General features: G+C 36.1%; 1 protein-coding gene across 1 annotated transcript in view; it reads right to left on the bottom strand.

Moving 5' to 3' along the window:
• The window catches only part of PTPRN2 (protein tyrosine phosphatase receptor type N2), a 1,504,085-nt gene that overhangs the window by 869,166 nt on the left and 611,025 nt on the right, over positions 1-23,894 (bottom strand). The window contains exon 6 of the mRNA XM_051961686.1: positions 8,870-9,332. Within this exon, the coding sequence (XP_051817646.1) occupies positions 8,870-9,332 (463 nt within the window). The remainder of the gene's footprint in view (positions 1-8,869; positions 9,333-23,894) is intronic.

The following is a 23,894-nucleotide window of genomic DNA, read 5'->3' as shown; positions in this document are numbered from 1 at the left end:
ATCAACTCAAGCCTCAGCCCATTACAGGAAGGGTCAGGGGAAGCAGTCTTCATAGGTGGTTTTTGCTTGTTTGATTACTACAGGTAAGGTCTAGAAGTTTTGGCCCTGGAAAGAAGATTGATTGAGGAAGATCTCTTCCCTCCAAGCCCTGTGTTCTCTCCTCTCTAGCCAACTATAGCAAATGCTATATTTTTACTCTTGATAAAACAAAAGGAGAACAGGCATTTGTCTGATTACTGCTTAGAAGCAAGCACAGTCGGCTTTAGGTGAAACTGTGGAATAGACCAAGTTGTCTTTGATACCTTTCTTCTTCCTCTATTTGGCTCCAGAGGGCAGAAGTGGGAATAGAGGATGGATCCACAGAGGAAAAATATACTTCTTAACAATGAAAGGTATCCCTTTGGAGCTCATCCTGATATGCTGGATCCCTCTACTGCTATTCCCTGCCCTAAAACAACCTAACATTCCCACAGCTTGTTCCACTAGACTCACACTCCTTCTCCAGCTGGTGCTAGGAATTTTCATCCCTTTCCCCATATCCCAGCTAATTCAGATCCCTTTTCTGGGTTATCTTCCCTCACTAGAATACAAGTGCTCCTTGAGGGCATCTCTGCGCCTACTTCCCCCCCCTCCCCCCGCCCCCTCTCCCTCTCTCTCGTATTTTTGTCCTCAGCATTATCATATTGTATGGCACAAAGCATATAAATAATATTTCTGTCCTTCCACCTTTCTTTTTTCCTTTTATCTTTCTATCCTTCTTTTCTCTCTCCCTTCCTATTTTCTCTTCTTTTTCTTCTTTCTTTCCTTCATTTTTCTTTTCTTTTCTTCCTCCCTTTTTACATTCCTTCCTCTCCACTTTTCCTTCCTTCATTTCTTTCCTTCTTTGATAGGTAACAAGTTCCCCATCAATGAAGATATTAAGTGAAAGCTTGATGACTACCTGTTGGGAATATATTAAAAGGGCACTTCTATTCAGGCATGATTTGGCATAGAGGATCTCTAAGACTGTGATTCTCTACCAACTGTAAGATAAAAAATAATTGGTCAATTCATTGTCCTCCTAAGGGATTTAGATTCTAAAAGGACATTTCCTGAGATGGAATGCCTTAGACCAAAGTAATAAATCTCTAATGGTGGAACTTATAGGCATTGCAGGGGCAGTCAGGGAGGGAATCTACTGAGATTGTACCTGCTTTGCTTGGAGATGATACTGGCCTCATGAGATTTTGACATAATGGTCCTCTCATTTGATAAAACCAAAATGGGAGAAAGGAATACTTAACCAGGTAGCCTCTTGTCAGAGATCTACAATTAACAAGGTTCATCACCACTTTCAGTGTTTCCTGGTATTTAATTTCTTGGGCAATAAACCTTTCAGTTAAACCATCAAGAATTTCTCTCTCTCTCTCTCTCTCTCTCTCTCTCTCTCTCTCTCTCTCTCTCTCTCTCTCTCTCTCTCTCTCTCCACTTACCTCTTTTTTTCCCCCTTCACTAGAACTAGAAAGAGTAGAAAGATATGTTTCATAATCAGGGTAAATGTTTAACAACTGGATGTAGCATATACTTTTAAGCTGAATATGCATTAATATTCTCTCCATCATTTTCTTAAGTCTAGACAATCAACAAAACATTAAATCAGTGTCTGATTTGTAGTGTTTGCTAATTTCCACAGTAAAAAAATGACAATCAGAACCTGAACAAGATGATTTTAATATATCTCTGTTCATAATCTTCTTTTATGTTCTTTAAGATACCCCCAAATCAGAGGTCACTCTCATTTTGTAGTTCTTTTTAAAGAAAGATTATATAACATTTCTGTTTAGAAAATTATGACCATAGAATATAACCCTGGAAATTATTTCAATGTAAAGAATCAGTAATAAAACAAACACAAGTTGGAGAAAGGGTTAGTATATAACTATGCTGGGAAATTCTGGGTCAATAATACATTTACAGTGACTATAATGTACAATCATAGATATCATTCTAGAATATCCTAGATGCCACTGAATCTAATCCCATACCTTTACAGATGAGGAAACTGAGGCACAAGGATACAGGACTTGCAGGTCCTATAGCTATTAAGTCTTCCAGGCATAGTACTTGGATTTAAAATATAATTTCAAATCCAGCACACTATCACATCACCAAGTTGCCGCAGTATATTAAAAATGTCTGCCAAACATTTTTTTTTTATGTCAGAACTCCTTAGGCATTATCAACACAGCATTTCCTCAAAAATTTTCTCATCACCTCCTTTATGTACTTTTTCTATGACTTTGGGCATTTCCCTTAATCTCTCTGGGTTTGTTTCCTCATTTGAAATTTAATTAAAAATATAAAAATAAGTGCCTACTATGTGCCAGGTACCATGCTGCGCTCTGGGGATACAAAGAAAGGCACAATAAAGAAGCTGGGCTTGATCCTTTCTAAAGCTCCTTTCTGTTCTGAATCAATAAGCCATAAGAGCTTAAAAAAATAAAAAGCTGCACATTTAAAAAATATTCTCAGAGCCCTGATGGGACAGATGGGGAACATGAAATGAAAACACAATTGAGGATCAAAAGGATCAAAGTGGGCAGTTCTTTTGCTCCATAAGCATACCACACAAACCTGAGGCTCTGACCTGTTTAGAATGACATTTTAAGTAGCTTTCTGTGTTCTGAAGGTGATATCACAAGGCAATTACGCAAAATGTCAAATATCAAATATGTAAGAATTGAAAAAGGAGATCAACATGCAATGACTCCTGAAAAACAACAACTATAGGCTTGCCCTACAGAGAATGGGCACTTATATAAGGATTTTTCAAATGACAACATGATGAGCTTCACAAAGGGAACTCAAACATCCTTAGTAAAGTTTCTGGAGCCACAGTAAGAATTCTGAGCTAAATGATTCCTCAAATTTTTACAAATAGGGACTGTTCATTGAGATGAAGTAATTTAGCCAAGAGCTCACAAATAACTTGTACTGGAGATACAAGATTCATACCCTGAACCTCTGATTCAAACTATCTTCTTTCTATTCCATACTCTCTTATTTATTTTACTCTGATATTCAATACTTGCTTGATGATGACAGTGATAGCCTAATTTGATAAAGAATTCTAGATGATTGGAAACTAGAAAGAACCACATGGTTGCTTCATCAAGAAGGATGCAAATTACATTGTTTCATTTGCTTTTAAGTATCATGAATTTATAGGATTATGAAATTATCAAACTTGGGATGGACCAATGCAACCATGTGGTTCTTTCTAGTTTCCAATCATCTAGAATTCTTTATCAAATTAGGCTATCACTGTCATCATCAAGCAAGTATTGAATATCAGAGTAAAGTAAATAAGAGAGTATGGAATAGAAAGAAGATAGTTTGAATCAGAGGTTCAGGGTATGAATCTTGTATCTCCAGTACAAGTTATTTGTGAGCTCTTGGCTAAATTACTTCATCTCAATGAACAGTCCCTATTTGTAAAAATTTGAGGAATCATTTAGCTCAGAATTCTTACTGTGGCTCCAGAAACTTTTTTAACATATGCTTTGATAACTGTTGATAACTATTTCAACATGATGGGTTTCCTTTATAATTCTATGTATTTTATCTTCTGCATTCAAAAGCACAATTTAATTCTTAGAAGCAGTCCTTAGGCTGCATTAAATTGCCAAAGAGTTCACAACAGCAAAAGTTAAGAAACCTTGTTCTAGATAATCTCCCTAGTCCCTTTAATCATGGACATTATAATCCCATGAATACTTCTCAGTAAAGTATTCAAGGGAAGGAAAATTTTTAGAGCAAAATAGCAGAAATTATGGCTATTTACTATAAAAAATGGATGCACATAACTATTTTTGCAATATTCTTAACTTCATGTCTCATATATTAGAAGAAAATGATCACTGCCTTTAAAATCTTCTCACAGAGCTTTTATTCCATTTTATGCAACACCAACATTCTGAAGAATAGAGTTTGGAAAATGGTAACTCAGGAAATGGGGCAGCTAAGTGGCACTTTGTATAGAGTGCTGAGCCTAGTGCCAGGAGGAATCATATTCATGAGCTCAAATATGGTTATACTAGCTGTGTGATCTTGGGCAAATCACTTTACTTTATTTGCCTCAGTTTCCCCATCTGTAAAATGGGTTGGAGAAGGAAATGGCAGACCAGAATCTTTACAAGAAAATCCCAAATGGGATCACAGAAGAGTCAAACTTAATTGAAATAATTGAACAATAACAAACCCAGGAAATTTTGTCAGGGTTTGGGGACTTGGATGCTATATTGAACTGGCCCATTCTCCAGGTAACATTCAGAAGAGCAGTAGTTAAATGACTATGCTATCTTCCCATGCTTTATAAATATTATGGATCTGGGGTAAAGTGACAAAAGTATCTGTTGTTATAAATTTGTATATGTAGGGTTCATGTGTCAAGAAGTATAGGATGCACCACTTACTCCATATATACCAGAGGACTCCTGGTCTATGTACTAGGGAGAAGCTGCTTCTGTATAAGAGTTTCAGAGGAAAGATGAAGAGAAAGAAAAAAGAATGGGGGGCCTAAAGATATAGGCAAAAAGATGGAAGTCAATGCAAGTTGGAGACTTTCAGATCCTTACAAACTTAAAGAGAGGCATGTAGTCAGTCAACAAGCATATATTAAGTATTTATTATGTTAGGTACTAGAGATATAAAGGTAAGAACATGGTTCCTTGCTCTCAAGGAGCTTATATTCTAATAAGGAAGACCACATGCAAACAAATATATATATACATATATATATATATGAGATTTTTTTTTTAAATAGTGTAAATGGGAGGTAATATCAAAAGGACATATCAATAGCAAGTCGGTACGGCTGGAAAAGATTTTCTAAAGATGAGATTTGAGCTCAATCAATTTGAGCCGGCAAGAAGAGCTAAGGAAAAAGAGAATTCCATGTGTGGGGGACAACTAATATAAAAATCCAAAATGAGGAGAAGGAGTATTGGATATAAGAATAAGAAGACTAATGTAGCTGGAATGTAGAGTACAGAGAAGGGCTAAGGTATAAAAACACTGGAGAGGTAGGAGAGATCAGTAAAAAGTAAAAAGTTTATACATACATACATACATATATATGTATGTATGTGTATATGTATATATATAGAGGGGGGGGGCAGAAGTTGATAAACTTCCTTGTTTTTTCAAGTCATAAAAAGGAGTACTAGACAGATTACATGGAAGCCTGTGGGAAAAGATTAGGGTCTTTTCTTAACTGTCCATGAATTCAGGAGTGAATCCTTTGGTATATTTGTTGTACTAGTAAATCCTTTTTTCAGTCTTTAGTGTTCTTGCTACCATCAATATTTACTGGGGAGCTTAAAAACCTTTAGGGAAAGCAAAATGTACCACACCCTGAAGTTCCAGGGATTTCTTGGATGGCATGAACCAAAGAGTTTTGTTTTTTGTTTTTTTTTGGCAAGAATCCAAACTGGGTTTTGAAATCCAGAGGACTGTTCCAACAAAAGAGTCGTACACATGCCCACTCTAGTTAACTTTCAATTATCTTCAATTTAGAATAAGGATTGAGGTAGGGGTATAATAATAAAAAATCTATTATGGCTTTGCAATTTATTTTGTTCTTCACTTCTTTGTGTTAAGAGCATCTGGCATTTCCTAATAGTGCTTTGTTTAGGATAATATGAAAATTAATTGGCATGTTCTGAATGTACATCAACTTATATCAAGGGGAGATGGCCAAGAAACTTGCTGGGTGGGCAATATAAATCTAGAAGGTAAAGTCAGCGTGCAAATGAGAGAAGTGAAAGTTACTTGAGGTCCAGTTCTGAACATGTCCTTAATCACTAATATATCTTGGGCAAATAACTCCCCAATGCTGAACTTTTTTTCTCATTTGTAAAATGAGAGAGTTAGACACAAGGTTCTTAACCTGAAATACCTAGATTGCCAAAGTGATACTAGAAGTTAGAAGGGAAGTGGGAATCACATTGATATCTTGACTAACCTTCACTTTACTAAGCTATTCATTTTTTATTTTATACTTTTAAAAACATTCTGAAAAAGGGTGCACCACAGATTTCATCAGATGTCCAAAGAGGTCCATGACACAAAAAACCCCTAGACACGAGGCTGTCTGTGTTCCCACATGGTTTTCTCATTCTAAGTCTATAACCTACAGTTGCATAGAGAAATAAAAGGATACATATGTTCCTAGAATACTGGTCGAGAACTTTGTTGTCCTAAATTACAAAGTTTTAAGGACACAGATGGCTCCTTTGCTTCATTCTCTTGAATTTCCCTAGCATGCAGAGAGGAGCTTATATTCAAGGGTTTGCTGAAACCTCACTGATAAATCATTCCATTCAATAGAAACCTGGGCTGCTTTGGCTTGGAAAACATACTGGGAAACCTACTGCACGTGGCGATTCATGTGAACGGGACACAAATCATTGAAAACAACTCCTGCTCCAGAGATCAGGTGGATGAGAGACTAGTTGGAACTCTTTGCCAAAAGGTATAATTAGATTTTGAACAGGACACAACATTTGTCTACACTCAAATATGAATGGCCTTCTCTAAGTATTATAGAGGTAGCAGGTGTTTCCTTTCAAGTGAAAATGACCTCAAAATGGCCAGATTTTCTTCAGAGCAAATGTCTGTGTTTCAATGAAGTTTTCTGATTCAAAAATTAAAATCATCATCATTATCAAAGGGACACTGATTAGATGCCCTTCTATGAATGGAGAGCAGGCTTTGTTCTCTGAGAGTTTTCAATCTAAACTAGGTAACGCTGACAGATAGATGTGGATGAGGACGAGTTGACACACAAACTGGGTAAACACATGCAAATCAAATTAAGGCTCACAGAAGAGCCCAATGTTCAAGGTGGGACATGTAGCTCAACAATTTATTTCATCGGATTATATGCAATAATAAGGTATTATAGCTATACTACATAGATCAATAAAGCAGGAAAAAAAAATCTTAGATATCTGACCTTGTCTCTCCTAAAGAAGAGATCAGAAAAATCTGATCTTGCTACTCCCCTACCCACAAATTTTCAATGGCTCCCTCCTTCCTCTAGGCTAAAATACAAAACCATGAAGTTGGCATTTAGGGGCCCTTTACTACTGGGCTTCCATCTGTCTTTCCAGCCTTATTTCATAAGATTCCCTTTCTATTACCTTTGCTCCAATCCTGGCACAAACTAAGTGCTAAATGAATATTGATTGATTGACTGATTCCAATCTTGCCCATGTTTGATATTCCATCTTTTTTCCTCATAGCTTTTTTTCCTGGGTGTTTTCCCCATATCTGAAATGCACTCTCTCTCTCCTCAGCTCTACATGGCACCTTCAAAGTCAGGCAATTATTCAGTCAATAAACATTTATTAAGGACCACCTCTGTGCCAGATGCCCTTTGATATCAGTGTGTCCCCTACATCTTCACAAAGGAATCTGGAGATGAGGGTAAGTTTTTCCATTTCATCATTCTTGGCTTTACACTAGTGGCCTCTCTGGCTAATGATATTGTCAGTTTTTTGCAGAGGCCTATATGAAAAATGATCTTACTTTGAGAAATTGTTGAATATTGATTAAATCCCCAGAGTGCCCAAAGCATGTACATGTTATAATGAAAAAAGACCCTAAACTAAAAGTTTGGAGAAAGTGTATATATGTGTATTTCTTTCCCATCGGTTACTCGGTCAGGAAATTTTTATTAAATCTTCCCTAGCCATCTCAACTGAAAATACTTTTTTTTTCTCCTTTAGAGACCCCAAATCTTAATTGTCCTGTTCACATAGCATTTCTGTTTTTACTAGTTTGTATTGTAATTTAGCTGTATAATGTTCCTACTAGAAATAAAAACTGCTTGAGACTGTGTGTGACTTCTGTTTTACACTATATAAGAATTGTCAAACACAGTTGAATCTACAAGCATGGCAACACTCCCTAATGTAGCTGAAACAGAATAAAATGTAATTGGGAAGTATTTACCAAAATGAATAAAAATGCAATAGAACACAATGTGAATATATACTTTTCAAAGTCAATGTCAGTTGTTCCTGCTTTTTATCTGCTTGATATTACTGTACCACATGACATTCTGAAATAAATACATACTAATAGAGCCACTAATAGTGGCTCCTAACCGATGGCCAAGTTTCCTTCAAAAACCTATGATTAAGTTTTCTTTCTCTTTAAATAGAAGAATAAAATAGAGATCACAGATTCAGGGAATTTACAATCACTTTAATGTTAATGGGAATAATGACAATAATAATCACCACTTACATTTTTATTGTGCTTTCAAGTTCTTTGCACATATTTTGAGCCTCATGATAAAACAAGAAATTAAGAATTGGCGTTATTATTATTCCCATTTTAAAGATGAGAAAACTGTCTAACCCATAACAGATAGGATTTTAATTGAGCATTTTCTTGAATATAGGTCTAGGATTCTTTCAACTAAATCTTTATATTGGAGCTTCTATATAGGGTCATAGGCTTTGGAAAGACTGAAGCTTTCCTGCTATAATTCACTATGTTCTGATACAAGCTATGGAATATGAGTCACACATTGATCCATCACACACTGATCATTTTCAGTATAGAAAAAAGCTCTTGAAATGTCTTCAACAGAATTATTCTAAGACTATAACCAAAAAAGGAAATTCAGTTGAAATGCATCTCTGACCTAGACACAAGTGTTTTCCATAAGAATGTGCTGCCATGAAAACTAATAAACATGAAAAACTAAGTCCTCAGGATGCAGCTACTGCTTGGGGCCTGGTGACAAGGAGTATGGGCCAGGTCTCAGCACTCAACACCTGGGTTCTAGAGAAGGAAGGGAATGAGTTTACTTTACCTTCCAGCGTGTTCTGAGAGTCCTTTGCATCCCCAGGAACAGACACCAATTTTTGAACTGACAATCCAGAACCAGGTCTTAGCTCTCTCAAGCCCGTTTGCAGAAGGAAAAGTGGCTTTGCCTTCACATCCATTTCTTCCTCTTTGGAGAAGGCTTCATTGTACGGCAAGAGAAATCGATCACCAAAATGAGGGCCGTCTCTAGTCCTGCCACTGGAGCCTTTGTCAGGGTTCTCCTTCGCCACATTCTGGGCCATGTAGGCCTTGAGAGCAGCCATCAGATTCTGCTTGTCGAGATCTGGGTCCGAGGTGTAGGAGAATGTGTCCGGCTGAATTTGACTGAAGGCCCTCGAGGGATTATCAGGATAATTTGGATGAGATATGGGAACATAGGTCAGTTCGGGGCTACTTCCTCTGGCCTTCTGAACTATGTAGTTTAGTAGACGTTCAGGAAAGATATTGTTCTGGAAAAGACAGAAAAAAAAAAAAGATAAAGCCAAATTACTACAAGGAGCCAGCAAGAATCTTGTCATGTCTTTTCTATCTTTCTGGGGCTATGTCTAGCACTGAAACTTGCATCTTCACATATAAACATACACACCCCCCAAAACAAAAAATAATTTCTCAGTCTGATTCTCATCCTATTGATCTCATTTCATAGCAGTTATTTACAATCAGTTTTCTTGATCTAAAATCAGTTCTCCCTCAAATGGTTGCCTGTCAACTCTAGGCATTTGGGGGGGAAGATCTCATGGGATTTTGTCTGGGAGTCCAGCATCTTTTGTCTGCCAATGAATTATTTCAAAAGTAACATTCTTTTTAAAAACATTATTCTGCATCAGAGTAATTGCAAGGACCTCTCATTTCGTGGCAAAAAGCTCCCCAATAAATAAGCTATCTTCTGGCCAAAATTGGTTTTTAAAGCTTGTACCCAACCTTCGATTTTCCCTCACTCTGACTTGATTAGTAATTCTCTTCAGATGGATTGGCTCATATACTCTGAATCTACTCTAAGAAAACAGGCTTCTGAAGACTTTCCCATATTTGGTGTAGGGCGACTTGATCAAAAAAAAAAAAAAAAAAAAAAAAAAAAGAATGTCATGTTGGAGGAGCCTTGTTTCATTCAGCACAGAGTTCTGCCCACGATAAATAACCGCAAGAAGTCAACCATGGGAACTTCACTAAAACAGTCTGGACCAATCCCTACATACCTTTAACATCTCATGAACAGTCTGGTATAAATAAATTAACACCATTTAGCATTTCTAGAGTGCTTTAAAATTGACAAATCACTTTTCATATGGTCTCTCATTTGATCCTCTCAACAGTGCTATCATTGTAGGATTGGTAGTTAGTGAAAACTAGGTGCCATTATTATTTTCCTTTTATGAATGGGGAACCTAAAGCTGAGAGAGGCAAATGATTTAACCAACTATTAAGTGTCTGAGATAAGAGTCAAAAATTAGGTTTTCCTGGCTCCAAGTCCAACATTGTCATTGCATTGTACCCCCTCATGATCAACCATGAACTTATGAAACAAAAACAACAAGGAAAAAACTCAAAGTTTATTTATTTATTCCATCTAAATTCACACTGCAGGGAGTAGAAAGAGGGCTGAATTTGGCATCACAAGAGCTAGATTCAAATCCCTTCTTCAGCTCTTATTAGCTATGTGACTATGAACAACTCATTTCATGTTTCTGAGCCTTTCTTTTCCCATCCATAAAGAGAGGACAGCAAAATGATTAGACTTCAAGGAAACCTGGTGTTCACATCCCAGTCCTGACACTTATTTGCTAGATAGCCGATGGCAAATCATTCAGTCTTTCAGTGCCCCAGCCAGCTCCCAGATGCTATAACTAACAGATGAGTTACTGATATGCACTGGTAGAAGGCATCTCCAGGCACCCTGGGAAATCATAGGTCAGAAACTGCCCTTTCTCCTCAAAAAAAAAAAAAACCAGACCACCATCTTCATCAGCATGTAAGGAAAAAGCTTTGTAACTCTTAAAGCTACAGATATGTTATTACTATTACTACTGGATTTGTGTGTGTGTGTGTGTGTGTGTGTATGTGTGTGGTGTGTGTGAATGTTTTGGGAGAGGGTAATAATTACTCAAGGAAGTTTAATTTAATCCAAGATTTGAAATTACAAAGGATTAGATTCAGCTAAGGATTTGATTTTTATGAAAGATTATATAGAAAATAAAATAGAAGTTACTAAAGAAACAGTGTGATTCAAACAGAGGCTAGATATGTACTTGTAATCATGCTGCCAAAGATTTTTTGTGAAAGATAGGACTGACTGATCTCGGAAACAACTAGAAAAATTTGATGATTCTCTACTGTAGTGAAAAGGAGATTGAATTGAATATCAGGAGATCTGGGTTCTATACCTTGTTAAGTACTAATTATCTGTGTGACTAAGGACAATCTATTTAATTTTTCTGAGTTTCAGTTCCTTTATTTATCAAAGAAAAAGACTGAATAGTTGCTAATGTCCCTTAAATTCTCAGAATCTATGAATTTGGCCGCTCTTCAACATTTTTAAATATTTCCTAAAGCTGGTTCATTCAACAGTTTTGGCTGTAAAATAAATAAATAAATGAATGAAAGGAAGGAAAGATTCATTAGAAAGAGAGAAAAATCTAAAATGCCATAACAACAAAATAAACCCTCAAGCAATTTCCAACAAATTGGGTATAAGTGTCAATCTTGAGCTCAGACCTGAACTTGCATTGAGAAGGAAGAGTCTCTGAGCACCTACTCAGGTCACTGCCCTAGTGACTTGGGATCCAAAGTGAAAAGATCTCATTAAAGTGTCCAGACTATTCCTTTCTTCCTTGACAATATGTTCAAGCCTAGCAGGCCCACTCAAGAGGGCTTTAATTAAAGGCAGACTTGGAGAGTTTAAACCAGGCAGGCAAAATAAAGTTTAAAACAATTCATTTAAAAGAGCAAGATGATATAAAACACATACAGCAATAGACTGGGCCTATGGAGTTTGCTTTTAGAAGTCAATTGATGGAGGTAGGGCCAAGATGGTAGAGTAAAGGCAGGAACTCACCTGAGCTCTCTCCCAAGCTCCTCCAAATACCTTTAAATAATGATTCTTTAAAAATTCTAGAGCATCAGAACCCACAGAAAGACAGAATTTTCTAGCCCAGGACGACTTGGAAGGTTTGGAGGAAAGATCTGTTGTGGACTCAGACCAGCCCCAGTCCCAGAAGACCAGGAAGAGGCCTTCTGGTGATTGAATTAGTAGTAGCAGTGACAGTTTCCATACCTCTCAGCCTGCAGGTGCCAAGGACAATTTAGAAGGTCATCAAGAAGGGTTTGTCACACCTGGTTGAGAATGGAGCACAGTCTAGCACAGCCCCAGCCCTAACAAACCAGGAGCAGGCCTCTAGTCAATCGAAATCAATTGAAATAAAAAAGGAATTCTTGGAAGGGACAGAATGCTCCATTGGTGGCATTTATGTGATCTTCACCAATTAATCAGTCGATGTTTATTAATTTCATATCCTTGAGGTTCAGTAATTTCATTTGTAAAAATGAAGAGTCTGGAACTAGATGGTCTCTAAACTCTTTTCCAATTTTAAGGGAGACTCTGCCCCTAGAAGAACATCATCACAGATAACTCTAATTTCCTCACAAAGTGACATTCAGAAATAACTCCAAATATAGGTCATTCCTTATTTTTAAAGCTTTGAGGTATGATTTGGGGGAGTTACATTTTGATTCCTACTTTGGTGACCATACATTCCCCCCCCTCCCATTTTAAATGAAACATCACTATTAACCTTCCTGTCTCATTCTCCATTTTCCTTTTCCTCATTTTTAGTCAACAAAGTTATTCAAGTTAAAAAAAAAAAGCATCTGCTATGTGCTAGGCACTAAGCTAAACACTGAGAATGCAAAGGTAAAGGCAGTCTCTATGATTATAAGTCATCACCCCCTTTCTACTTCTATCTTTTCTTCTAATCAATAAATGATCATAAAGTTGAAGAAGAGTCATTTTCACTGCTTTTCCCTGTTTCCTCTTTCTTCTTTTTCAGAGAGATACTTTGAATTCGCTGATCTTCACAACTTTAGAATACTAATACCTATTTTTGCTAATAATTTCTTAAAGATGATGCTAAATCATTTTAACATGTACTTGATCACATCTCAAAATAAGGAGTTTTTGAAAATGATTTCTTACCCATTTCTAACTTTAGGCTGGCATCTATTTTGATGATATGAACCTTCAGGCTATATCTAAGAGACATTTGGTTTGGGCATCCTGCATAAAGTTACCTTTAAATTGCATGAAGCTTTTGAATACATCTGTCATATTATGCTAGACAGTAGTCTCCCACTAGAAACTGCCTTCAAATCCACCTAGTGTTGTCATTAAAGTAGCATCTACCTAGTAGAATTAGCTGAATACACATGAAATCCTGTTAGCTTTTCACAGAAGTCATATATAAGAAAGGATATGTAGGATCTATATCAATTTTCTCCCCTACTTGGATTTTTAGGGCAAGGTTGGGGCAATAAAAGCATAAAATAAGATTAGCTTTTTACCCAAAAAATACTGTCTTTTAGCAATCTACTTGCCTCATTTCACAACTGGGAAATTAATCATTAATTCATTCTGAAAGAAAGGCTCAAGTCTGTTCATTGTAAGTACTTTAATTGGTCTTAGTTATATATGAATACAAGCCATTGGTATTGGTGCCTTCCTCATTTCACTACCCCTTAGCTTGTGCAAAGGTGTCAAAAGAAACTAGCAACCAAAATTTGGCCGTCTCTCCCGGATCAGTTTGGAGCATGATCAAACATTCTGGTCTGTCAGACTGAAAGTCCTCAGGCAGTTTGCAAGCACACTTAATTCAGGAGATGCCTATTGCTGGCATGACAAAGCATGCCCCTACTGGACTGTCCCCACACTTCCTAATGAGATGATATCGACAATACCATCAAATTGGTGTAAGACTTGAGAACACAGAGGGGAGTCTCAGGAAGCCCAAGCCTCGCACTACAGACAATGACAATGTGACTTCAATGTCATATTTCATATCTCAGTCCTTAAAAAAAAATCTGGCTGTCTTACACAAGTTCTTGTGTTTCTCTCTCCCTCACTCCTTTTCCCCCTCCCTTCTTTCCTTCTTCTTCCTCCTTGGTCCCCTCCATCTCTTCTCTTCTCCTCCTCCTCTTCTTCTCTCTCTCTCTTTCTCTCTCTCATCATCCCTCTTTCTCTTCTCTTATTTCTCTCTTACTCCTTCCCCCCTCTATTCATTCCTTTTTTTTCTTCCTCTTCAACACCCCCTCCCACCTTCCATTCTCTCTCTGCAGACCTGTCCTTTCCTTCTCAGTTTCCCTGCTTCCCTCCTTTCTTCCCTCTCTCTTTCTCTCTCCCTCTGTCAGTATGTAATAGCCTTTACAGTGAATGTGTGAGCTATGATAGAGGGAAAGGAGGGTAGGGAGCACTTGCATTTGTTGGACCTGATATTATTTTGACAAGAGTTTTTCTCTCATGAAGAGGTACACTCGTTTGTTATACTGTTCACACCCTGACAACATCACAGAAGAAATATAGAGATTTCATGTTTAAGATGAAATTCCAGAAAAAAGATTGTAGGTAATATAATCCAAATTGTTGAAAAAGAATAAAGTTGTATAAGATGGAGCATTTTCAGAATTCTATGATGATAATATAAGGCATATATTTATGTACTTATATAATATAGCTAGCATTACAATTTAGGTATATGTGGATATATAAGGTGGATAGATGTGTATATACATATACACAGATATTAAATAAGTACTTAGATGATGTTTGACTCACTGATTGAACTTGGTTTGAACCTTGGCTCTCTCTTGCTTCTTACTATTGAACCACGATTTCCAAAAACTTAAAGAAAATTTCGTTTCCAACATATTCCATTGAAATAGTTCAGATTTTAGCCAATTCTTCACAGACTTTCTCTGATTCCTTATTGTCTATTACTTATTCTAGCAAATAAGCTGCTGACTCTTGACAAATCATTTAAGCTTTGTTTGCCTCAATTTGCTCAACCAAAAAATCAGGATAATAACACCTACCATCCAGGGTTTTTTGTGAAGATCAGAAGACATATAATTGTAAAATGCTTAGTAAATGCTATATAAATATTAGTTATCACTATCACCACCATCACCACCACCACCACCATCATCATCACTGTGATATTTTTTAAAATGTTACAAGATGGCTATAGTCTATGAAGATGTTTCTTGCTGCCTTTGAACACAAGTCCAATTCTATTTACTTGTTTTAAGAAAAACTTTGATTCATACTTTCAAAGTTCACAACTTACCCCTGTCTTCTCTTTCTATTTATGTTAAGACTAATAGTACTAGTAGGATTAATTTCCTCTGGGAGCACATTCAGTGGACTGCTGAATGAAGATCTCCCATTTAGAATACCATCAGCAAAATTCCTTGTTAGAGACAATCTAAGGAATTGTATGATTTTTAGCATGCTTTAACCTTCCTTTACTGTCATACTCCAAAAGTATATAAGGGTCACCATGGGCTAAAGGCCATTTCATATTTTTCTTTGCTTTATAGAATGCTGAGGCCACATGACCCATTATTTAGGGAACAGCCTAATATCAATGAACTTGATATTTTTTTGATTGACCAAATGTTCAATTGGTTATCAAATGACCAATAAATAGGCTGCTCATTTGAATGTAGGTGCAGCATACCATTTACATTGTTTTTGAACCTTTTTAAGAATAGTAGAATGGGTCAGAGTTTGTATAGCTTTTGATCACCCCAGGTAATCTCCCTATCATAATGAGACATTACTATGTTTTTTTATGGAAGATAAAATTGTGTGTGTGTGTGTGTGTGTGTGTGTGTGTGTGTGTGTGTGTATCTATCCATAGATATAGATAGATACATGAAACCACTTAATATGAACTTTAATTTTTCTTTATATCAAAATGACTCTGTTCTCAAAATCTTTCATCATTCTCATTGACTTTATGCCTAACTTCAAAGAAGAGATAGCTTTCTCTTTGTCAAGATTAATCCTTCTCTATCTCTGCTCTTAATTGTTTCCCCTATTCATTTCTAGGAACTTTTCCCCTTTGTCTCAACTTTTATGGCCTACAGGCATACTGAGTTTTATCCAAGAGTCTAAACAAAATCCAACCCTTTCACTAGACTCTACCACCCGTTTCACCTTCTTTCACTTCCAAATCCCTAGATTCATCCTCAATGACTTCCTTCACTCCTTTATCTTACATTTTTATCTCCATTACCGGTGTTTTGACTTTAAATCCCATCAATGAATTGAAACTGCTTTTACCAAGGTTACCAGCAATGTCTCAGCTGATCTGATGGCTTTTTCTCAGTCTTCCTTCTCACTTCCTGCTTAGTCTTTTTTCCCTTTTCTCTTGGTTTTCATGGCAGTAGCCTCTCTTGACTCTTAGTTGTCTCATGGCTCTTTCTCAGTCTCCTTTGCTCTCATGAATCATTTCCTATATACGTAGCAGAGGTATTTATCACATCTCTGACCTGAGCTTTCTCTTTTCCATGATCTCACCAGCTCTCGAGGGTCCAACTATCATCTTTATGACCTGCAAATCTAGACAATCAAGCCTTAATCTCATCTCTAAACTCCAATCTTGAATCATCAATTGCCTGAGGGACAGTTCCCAGGTCTCTTATAGACATCTCATACCCAATATATTCAAAATCAAACTTATTTTCTTTTCTCTTAATTTTTTTTTCCTTCTTTAAATGTCCTTTTTAATCCCAAGAGGCTAAATCATTAGCCAGGATACATAAAGCTAATAAGTGACAGGGCTGGGATGAGGAAGAAGGATTACCAGGTTCATCATTCCTCCAACTGGCTCTTTCTTTTGTTCTATCTCTAATTGCTACAAGCCAAATTTTCTCTCTGATATTCTTCCCAGCCTCAGCTAGCTCACAGTTTGAACTCAAAGTCTTATCTTCTTAGAACCTTATAGATTCTCTTCTGTTTGTTTTACTCCAGTTCACTAGGTAGCAGCTATCTCCTTCTATGTCCTGCTGGTTGTTGATTTCTTTAGCAAAGTAAAACTAGCTTTCAATGAATTTAGCTTTACTGGGGACCAGTTCAGTTTGAGAGCCTCAGCAGCAATGAATTCAGGTTGTGATGCTGCTATTTGATAATTGGTTCTCTGGCATGCAAGGAATTAATACTGTGGAAAGAAGGCTGTTTCATTATGAAATCTTAAAACTAGAATAAATCTCTTAGATTTCTGGTACAATTCATATCTGAACAGAGACCTTTTCTACAACCTCCTAGAGAAGTGCTCATCAATCTTGCATATCATCAGAACATTCACATCTCAACATCTCTTAGACATTTGAATACTGTTCTGCATTACTAGACTGGGTTGAGAGCTTGATGCCATAAGATTGGCTTCTAAGGGGACATATCACCCATAAGATTCATCAAACCTTAGTGGAGAGCATCAAAATTGGACTCAAGAAAATTTAAGTTTAAATCCTATATCATAATCTTGCAGCCTTCGTGGCCCTAATCTAGATCATAACTTCTCTAAGTATTAGTTTCATCTATAAAACTGGGATAATAAAAACACCCAAAACAGGAGATGATTCAATGAGAGAATTAAAATCTTATAACCCAATTTAAATGTAAACAACAAGGCAAGGTAGAGAGAGAACAAGCCTTGAATCCAGAAAGACTCAAATCCACCTTCAATCTTCAATACACAATGGCTGTGGGGCCCTGGACAAATCTTTACTTTCTCGCACTATAAGCTGTAGAGGTCATGACCTATATTGTTAGAACATAAGTTCCCCATTCTAATGAAGTCACAGATCTACAACCTATGTGAAGAAAAAAGAAGAGGAGGAAAAGGATAAGAAGTTATTATTATTAATGTTGTTGATGTCATTATTGTTAATGATAATAATTTATTAATTTACCTATGGTCAAATTACTTTTTACATATTATTTGCAACAGACTCACATTAATATTGGTGATTAAAAAAACAAAACAAAAAACTTTATCTTACTAAGATTTAACTTAAGGAGATGATTGAGCTATACTAAAATTGGGGAGCTTGGGGCACTCAGAAAGATAATGCTTGAAGTGCAGAAATCTTTTTTGGGGGGAGGTATTACACAGAAATGTTTTTGTAATGGCATTTTTGTAGTAGAATTTGTTCTATAGGTAAATTTTCTCCAATGCAACATTATACTAAATACAATTTGCTCATCTTAGTTTCTGAAGATTTTTCACAGCACAACAGTTACCATGTAAGACCCTAGGAATGACTGGATAAGAGCTTTAGATCATGCTCAAAGTCTATTAAATGTCAAGATTTTCTAGTAAACCAGAAGTGTATTTCAATGTCTATTCCTCAAGTGATCAATATACTCAAGAATAGTACAATTTAATCCATTAGATTGTCAAAGTCAGCTCATTGGCAGGGAGAAAAAATGGCAGCAACATGTCATGTGAAAAAGACATGAATGCCTTAGTTTGTAATCTCACTAGGAATCAAGAATGTAATCTGTCAAAGAAATCTTGCAATGCAAGCTTCACTTCAAAAAGTAGACAGAGGCATTGTGCCATGATGGACAAAGATCTAGCCCTGAAATCAGAAAGAATGGAGTTTTGCTTCTCCTTTCTGAGTCATACTGGCTGTGTGGTCCAGGACAAGGCACTTTATTCCTCCATCACTCCAACTATTTCTCTGATATTTCAAGTGGCAAGAGTTACCTATCTACACATGGTTTATACACCATGAGTTCCCTACCCTGATGAAAGCATTGAGTCCAGACCCAATTCCAAAGCATCCAGAATCAGTCATATTCCTGGGCCTCATTATGGTATGGTGATGACCTGGAATTCTTGAAGGTTATTTCAACAAAGAACAAATTTTGGCACATCCTATTACTTGAAAAGTCTCTGACTGTGAGTCCAGTGATACACAAATGCATGTCTATTGTTTAAGGGCCAGTTGTGCTAAGTTGAAAGTGTTCATCACTGGGTTGATTATATGGCAATGATTTTTTTTTTTTTGGCTGCAGTACCTTGCAAAGCTCAAGCACTAAGTTATCCCCAGGTTGAGATATGCAGAAATGATAGAAATACCTATATAAACAAAGTATCAGATCCTGCAAACATTGCAGCAGTGAAATATATTGAAGAAAGAAGGTAATTGACTCATTGAACTTCATTCTAGTGAGAACACTTAATACCACATTTTTGAGTGAAATTATCAAGTCTATGGAGGAATATGATCAGGACATAAAGGATACTGAAGCCAAATAAAAACAGAATCTGTTTAAGAAACAGGTATATTTATCCTGGAAGAGAGAATACAGGGTGGGAGCAGAGTAATGTTGATGATTTCAAGTATTTGAAGAATTGTCACATGAAATAAGAATTAGATCTAATCCATTTGACTTCAATGAATGGAAGTTACAGAAAGGTAGTTGGTGATTCAGTATCAGAAAGAGCTTTCTAAGAACTAGATTTTTTTTTAATGTACTGTTTCATAAAATAGTGAGTTCACTGCCAACTGGAGATTATTTAACAAAAAAAGGATGGACATTTGTTGAGGATGAGGTGGAAGGAATTCATACAAAATATTGGAGTATATGGCCTTTAATTGTCCTTTAAAATTCCAAGATTCTAGAATTTTATTATCCCACAGTGATGAAAGGACATACTTCATAACATAGTCATCATGAACTAAGGTTAAAATTAACTTCTTTTCTCAGTCACACTCAAGACCCACAACTGACTTTCTATTACCTAAAAAATTAACTGAAAATTGCTATTCTTGGTTTTCAAAGACACCAAATGTTGGACTATTTATTTGCTTAGATTTGTCTCTATTAACTATTTTAGAGTTTTTCACTTTAATGAATATGTTTAACTCACTGACTTTTCCTACCTTGATTTTTCCTACTTCCATGTTTTCCTTTTGCTTTCGCCATTAATTAGAATGCCTCTCTTCCATTTCTTTGACAGCTCACTCTTCTAAAGAACTAGTTCAAATCTTCTTTCTTTCTTATAATTTCCCCATTCCACAGTGATTTCTCTTCCCTTTCAACTTCAAAGATGCTTACTATCTCTGCTGTGACATCTTTCCAATCAATGTATTGAATTTTCTCATTATACATCACAAGTTTATATCCTCTCTCCAACTAGTTTGCATTGTCAATGCAAATAAAGATTACCTTATACTTTTATATAGTCTACAGTGCTGAACACTGTAACTCATACATAGAAGACATTTAATAACTGTTTTCTGAGGAAAATCTTGTAGAATTATTACACCAGTTTAATCACTGCCAGAATCCATGTGATTGTAAGATTTACTAAATAATGAAAGGTTATTGCCCCATATCTGTAACAGAAACTACAATGTTCATTATATCACTGTATATTTAAAATCATATGTTGACAACATGAATGCATATTCTATCCTTTAACAGAAAAACCAGAATCCAAGTGGTGCTGGTAAAATATCATTTGTAAGTTGTTAACATGCTCTTCCAGCTTCATAAAATGCAAAGCCAGTCCAGAGAATTAATCATCTCCATTACTTACTGTTCTAGAAAACCCTAGATCATTTGTTATTGAGTCTCAGGGCTGGACCCTCCTTCTCAACTCTACTCATAAGGATGCTTTTTTCAGACTGGTAATAAAATCCACAGTATGATAAGATTGTCTTATTTAGGCTATATGAAAACTTAAGGCTCTATCTTAATCAAGGTTGTCCTCTTCTACAGACTCATTTATGATATCACAAGTTTTTGAGGAATCTGGATGGAATGTTAGAGACAAGTACATGAATCTTTTGTATTGATTCCTAAAGATTCAGTCATCTAGATGTGTAATAATTCTTACAATTGTCCCTGATGCTTTTGCTAGCTTTCCAAGTTCTCAAATGATATATCAACTTGAAATTAAACCAGCCCTGACTCTATCCCCAAATTAGAAGAAACTACTATAGAATGTATGTTTTTTAATTTTTTTAAATTTTTAATTTTTTAAAATATTCATTACATTTTGTTTTCATATCACCTATATTTTCTCTATAACATCACCTCTCTCTGCTTCCCAAGAGCCATCATTTATAACAAAGAATTTTTTAAATGAATGAAAAAGAAGGGGGAAATAAGCAAAACCAACCAACATGTCAAGAAAAAGTCTGATAATATATAGTTTTCTATACCTGTAAGACTCCCATATCTTCTAAGAAGCTGGAGGAAGTATTTTCTTGTATCTATTGTGTGGGGTCAAGCTTGCTCATTGTTATCTGACAACATTCAATTTTGGTTGTCTTGAAACTGTTATTTTCTCCATTTTCATTATTGTAAAAACAGTTTCTTTCATGTAAATAAAGCATCTTTGGACCTAGGACCTAAAACATAAAGATAGGGACCACTATAAAGGAACAATCAAGAAAGCCCAGGATGGAAGATTCTATGTCCATTCCAAGGCTTTAGATGAGTCAGTTAGCTTCCTTAGACCTTGGTCTCTTTTTCTTTTCCAAGGATGAAAGACCCTGGCCTTTGTTAACCTCCTAGAACTTTAGAATTAGAAGTAACCTTAAAAGATGATTTATTTCTACTCCTTATCTTCCAGGTGGTGAAAGGAGCCCAGAGAGATGAAATGAACATTAGGAGAAAAGATGGGTTATAGTCAGGAAGATCTGAAGATTAAAAAGTTAAAAAAAATAATTATAAAGGACTTTTTAAAATCAAATGTTGTTGAAATGTTAAATGGAGATGTTTAGATTTCAGAATATTGAAATGGTTCAGTATAAGGAGAGCATTCAAACTTTATTATGTAATACAATTTAGGTGCCAAAGGCTTTTGAAGCAACAGTAAAAAGTCTGTGCTCTATAGCCAAAAGAAACTGTTTGCTACCATAGCAGTTCAGACGCCTTACTAACATTTTGATTTAGTGATCAATAACAGTTCAATTAGGGTACCACGGCTTTGAGTTAGTTGGCCTGATTTAAAAAGAGTAGTGATTTTATTCCCCATGGCTTCTTTTATCAAGTAATCAGTGCTAAGACCTCCTAGGAGAATAAATTCAGAATACTCTCCAGATTGTCTATAGTGGATTTAGATTTTCGATGACAGAGGAATTAGAAGGGGATGATTTATAAAAGCATCCACTGGTAATTGCTTTGTACCCCAGAAAAGTCAGCAGCATGTAAAGCCCAAACTTGCAACTGAGGAATTTCATCAGCCAAGGGAAGAAAGAAAGTAGAAAAGCAGCCAAATAGAGTCTAAGCTATTTAACATGGCCAAAAAAAGCCATATGACAGCTCTGGCCACAGTCACTTGTGAAGAATCTGTATGGAGTATTTCCTTGGTTCAAGAGAGAACTTCTTTCTAATTTCAAGCATCCAAAACTTCATTATAGGGAGAGGTTATGCAGATCTCTTTTGGTATATGGTCTTGAAAAGGGATATTGTGGCTGAACAATTAATCATTCCATATCCAACTGGGAGGAAAGGATTTCCCTCCAGCTTAGGCTTTTCCTCAGACTAGATCTGATTTCTTGTCACATCCATTCATGAAGCCTTTCTCTCATTAGAGCTGGACAAAGATCACATTTGATTTTGTGTAATCAAGAATACGGATCATCTCCAAAACAAAATGCCACCTCAAAGTAAGAATTTAAAAGGTAAGATACACAAGAAAGATTTTTCTTACTTTCTTCCTTAAAAATAAAGCTTTTATCTCTGAGGATATGAATACTGTTATTATTCAGTTGTCTTTTAGTTATGTCTGATTCTTTCTGCTGCTATCTGGGGTTATTTTATAGGAATGGTTTGCCATTTCCTTCTCCAGCTCATTTTGTTATTGCTATTGAGACCCCATTGAAGGTTTTCTTGTCAAAGATCCTGGAGTGGTTTGCCATTTCCTTCTCCAGCTCATTTTGTTATTGCTGTTCAGTTGACCCCATTTAAGATTTTCTTGTCAAAGCTTGTCTCCAGCTCATTTTACAAATGAGGAAATTGAGGCAAACAGGATTAAGTGACTTGTCCAGGGTCACACAGCTAGTGTCAGAACAGATTTGAACTCAGATTTTGACTCTAGGCCTAGCAATCTATTCATTGTGCCGTCTATCTGCCTTCGAGGATGTTGAACAGACAGAAAACTATTAGGTAACAGAATCATGTATCTAAAACTTAAATAGCTCTTAGAGGTGCATCCCCTTGTTTTGCAGTTATGAAAGTGAACCTCAGGAAGTTTTACTTAAGATTACAAATTCACTAAGTGTCAGAGGTGGGATTCTGAAGCCAGTATTCTTTCCATCATGCAATAATTCTCTTCAATAACACTATTGGTAGCACTGCAGCAGTGGTATTTCCCCCAAAATGACCAAATTCTTTTAAAGGTCCCAAATACTGTTAACATAAACAGCATCAATTATGCTGATGTTTTGAAGGCAAGGAGCAGCAGAAAGGAGATTGACCGTTCATGTCCTGATTACATTGCTATTATTTTTGTAACATTAGGCAACTGACAATGATCTTTTTGAACCTCAGTTTCCCCCTTGGCATTAGTAGTCATAATACCTGCCCTTCTTAATTCACAAAGTTCCTGAAAAGGCTGAAAAAGAGTTACTTCACTAGGTTAATAGCCTAAAAATATCCCCCAAAAAAGAAAAGGACATATTTGTACAAAAATATTTATAGCATAAAATTTTTTTGATGGCTAAGAATTGAAAATTGAAGGGCTTCCTATCAATTGGGGAATAGCTAAACACACTGTGGTATATGATTATAAAGAAACATTATTATGCTAGAAGAAATGACAAACGATGATTTCAGAAAAACTTGAAAAAACTTACTTGAGTTGATGTAAAGTGAAGTGAGCAGAACCAGGATAACATTGTTTGACAAAGAAGTATGAATAACTTAGCTATTCTCAGCAATATAAAGATCTAAGACAATTACAAAGGACTAATGATGAAGCTTGTTATTTGCC

The sequence above is a fragment of the Antechinus flavipes genome, chromosome 5 (genome assembly GCF_016432865.1).
Source record: "Antechinus flavipes isolate AdamAnt ecotype Samford, QLD, Australia chromosome 5, AdamAnt_v2, whole genome shotgun sequence".
NCBI lineage: Eukaryota > Metazoa > Chordata > Mammalia > Dasyuromorphia > Dasyuridae > Antechinus > Antechinus flavipes.
The sequence above is the reverse complement of the archived record's forward strand: the minus strand, read 5'-3'. Positions and strand labels throughout refer to the sequence as shown.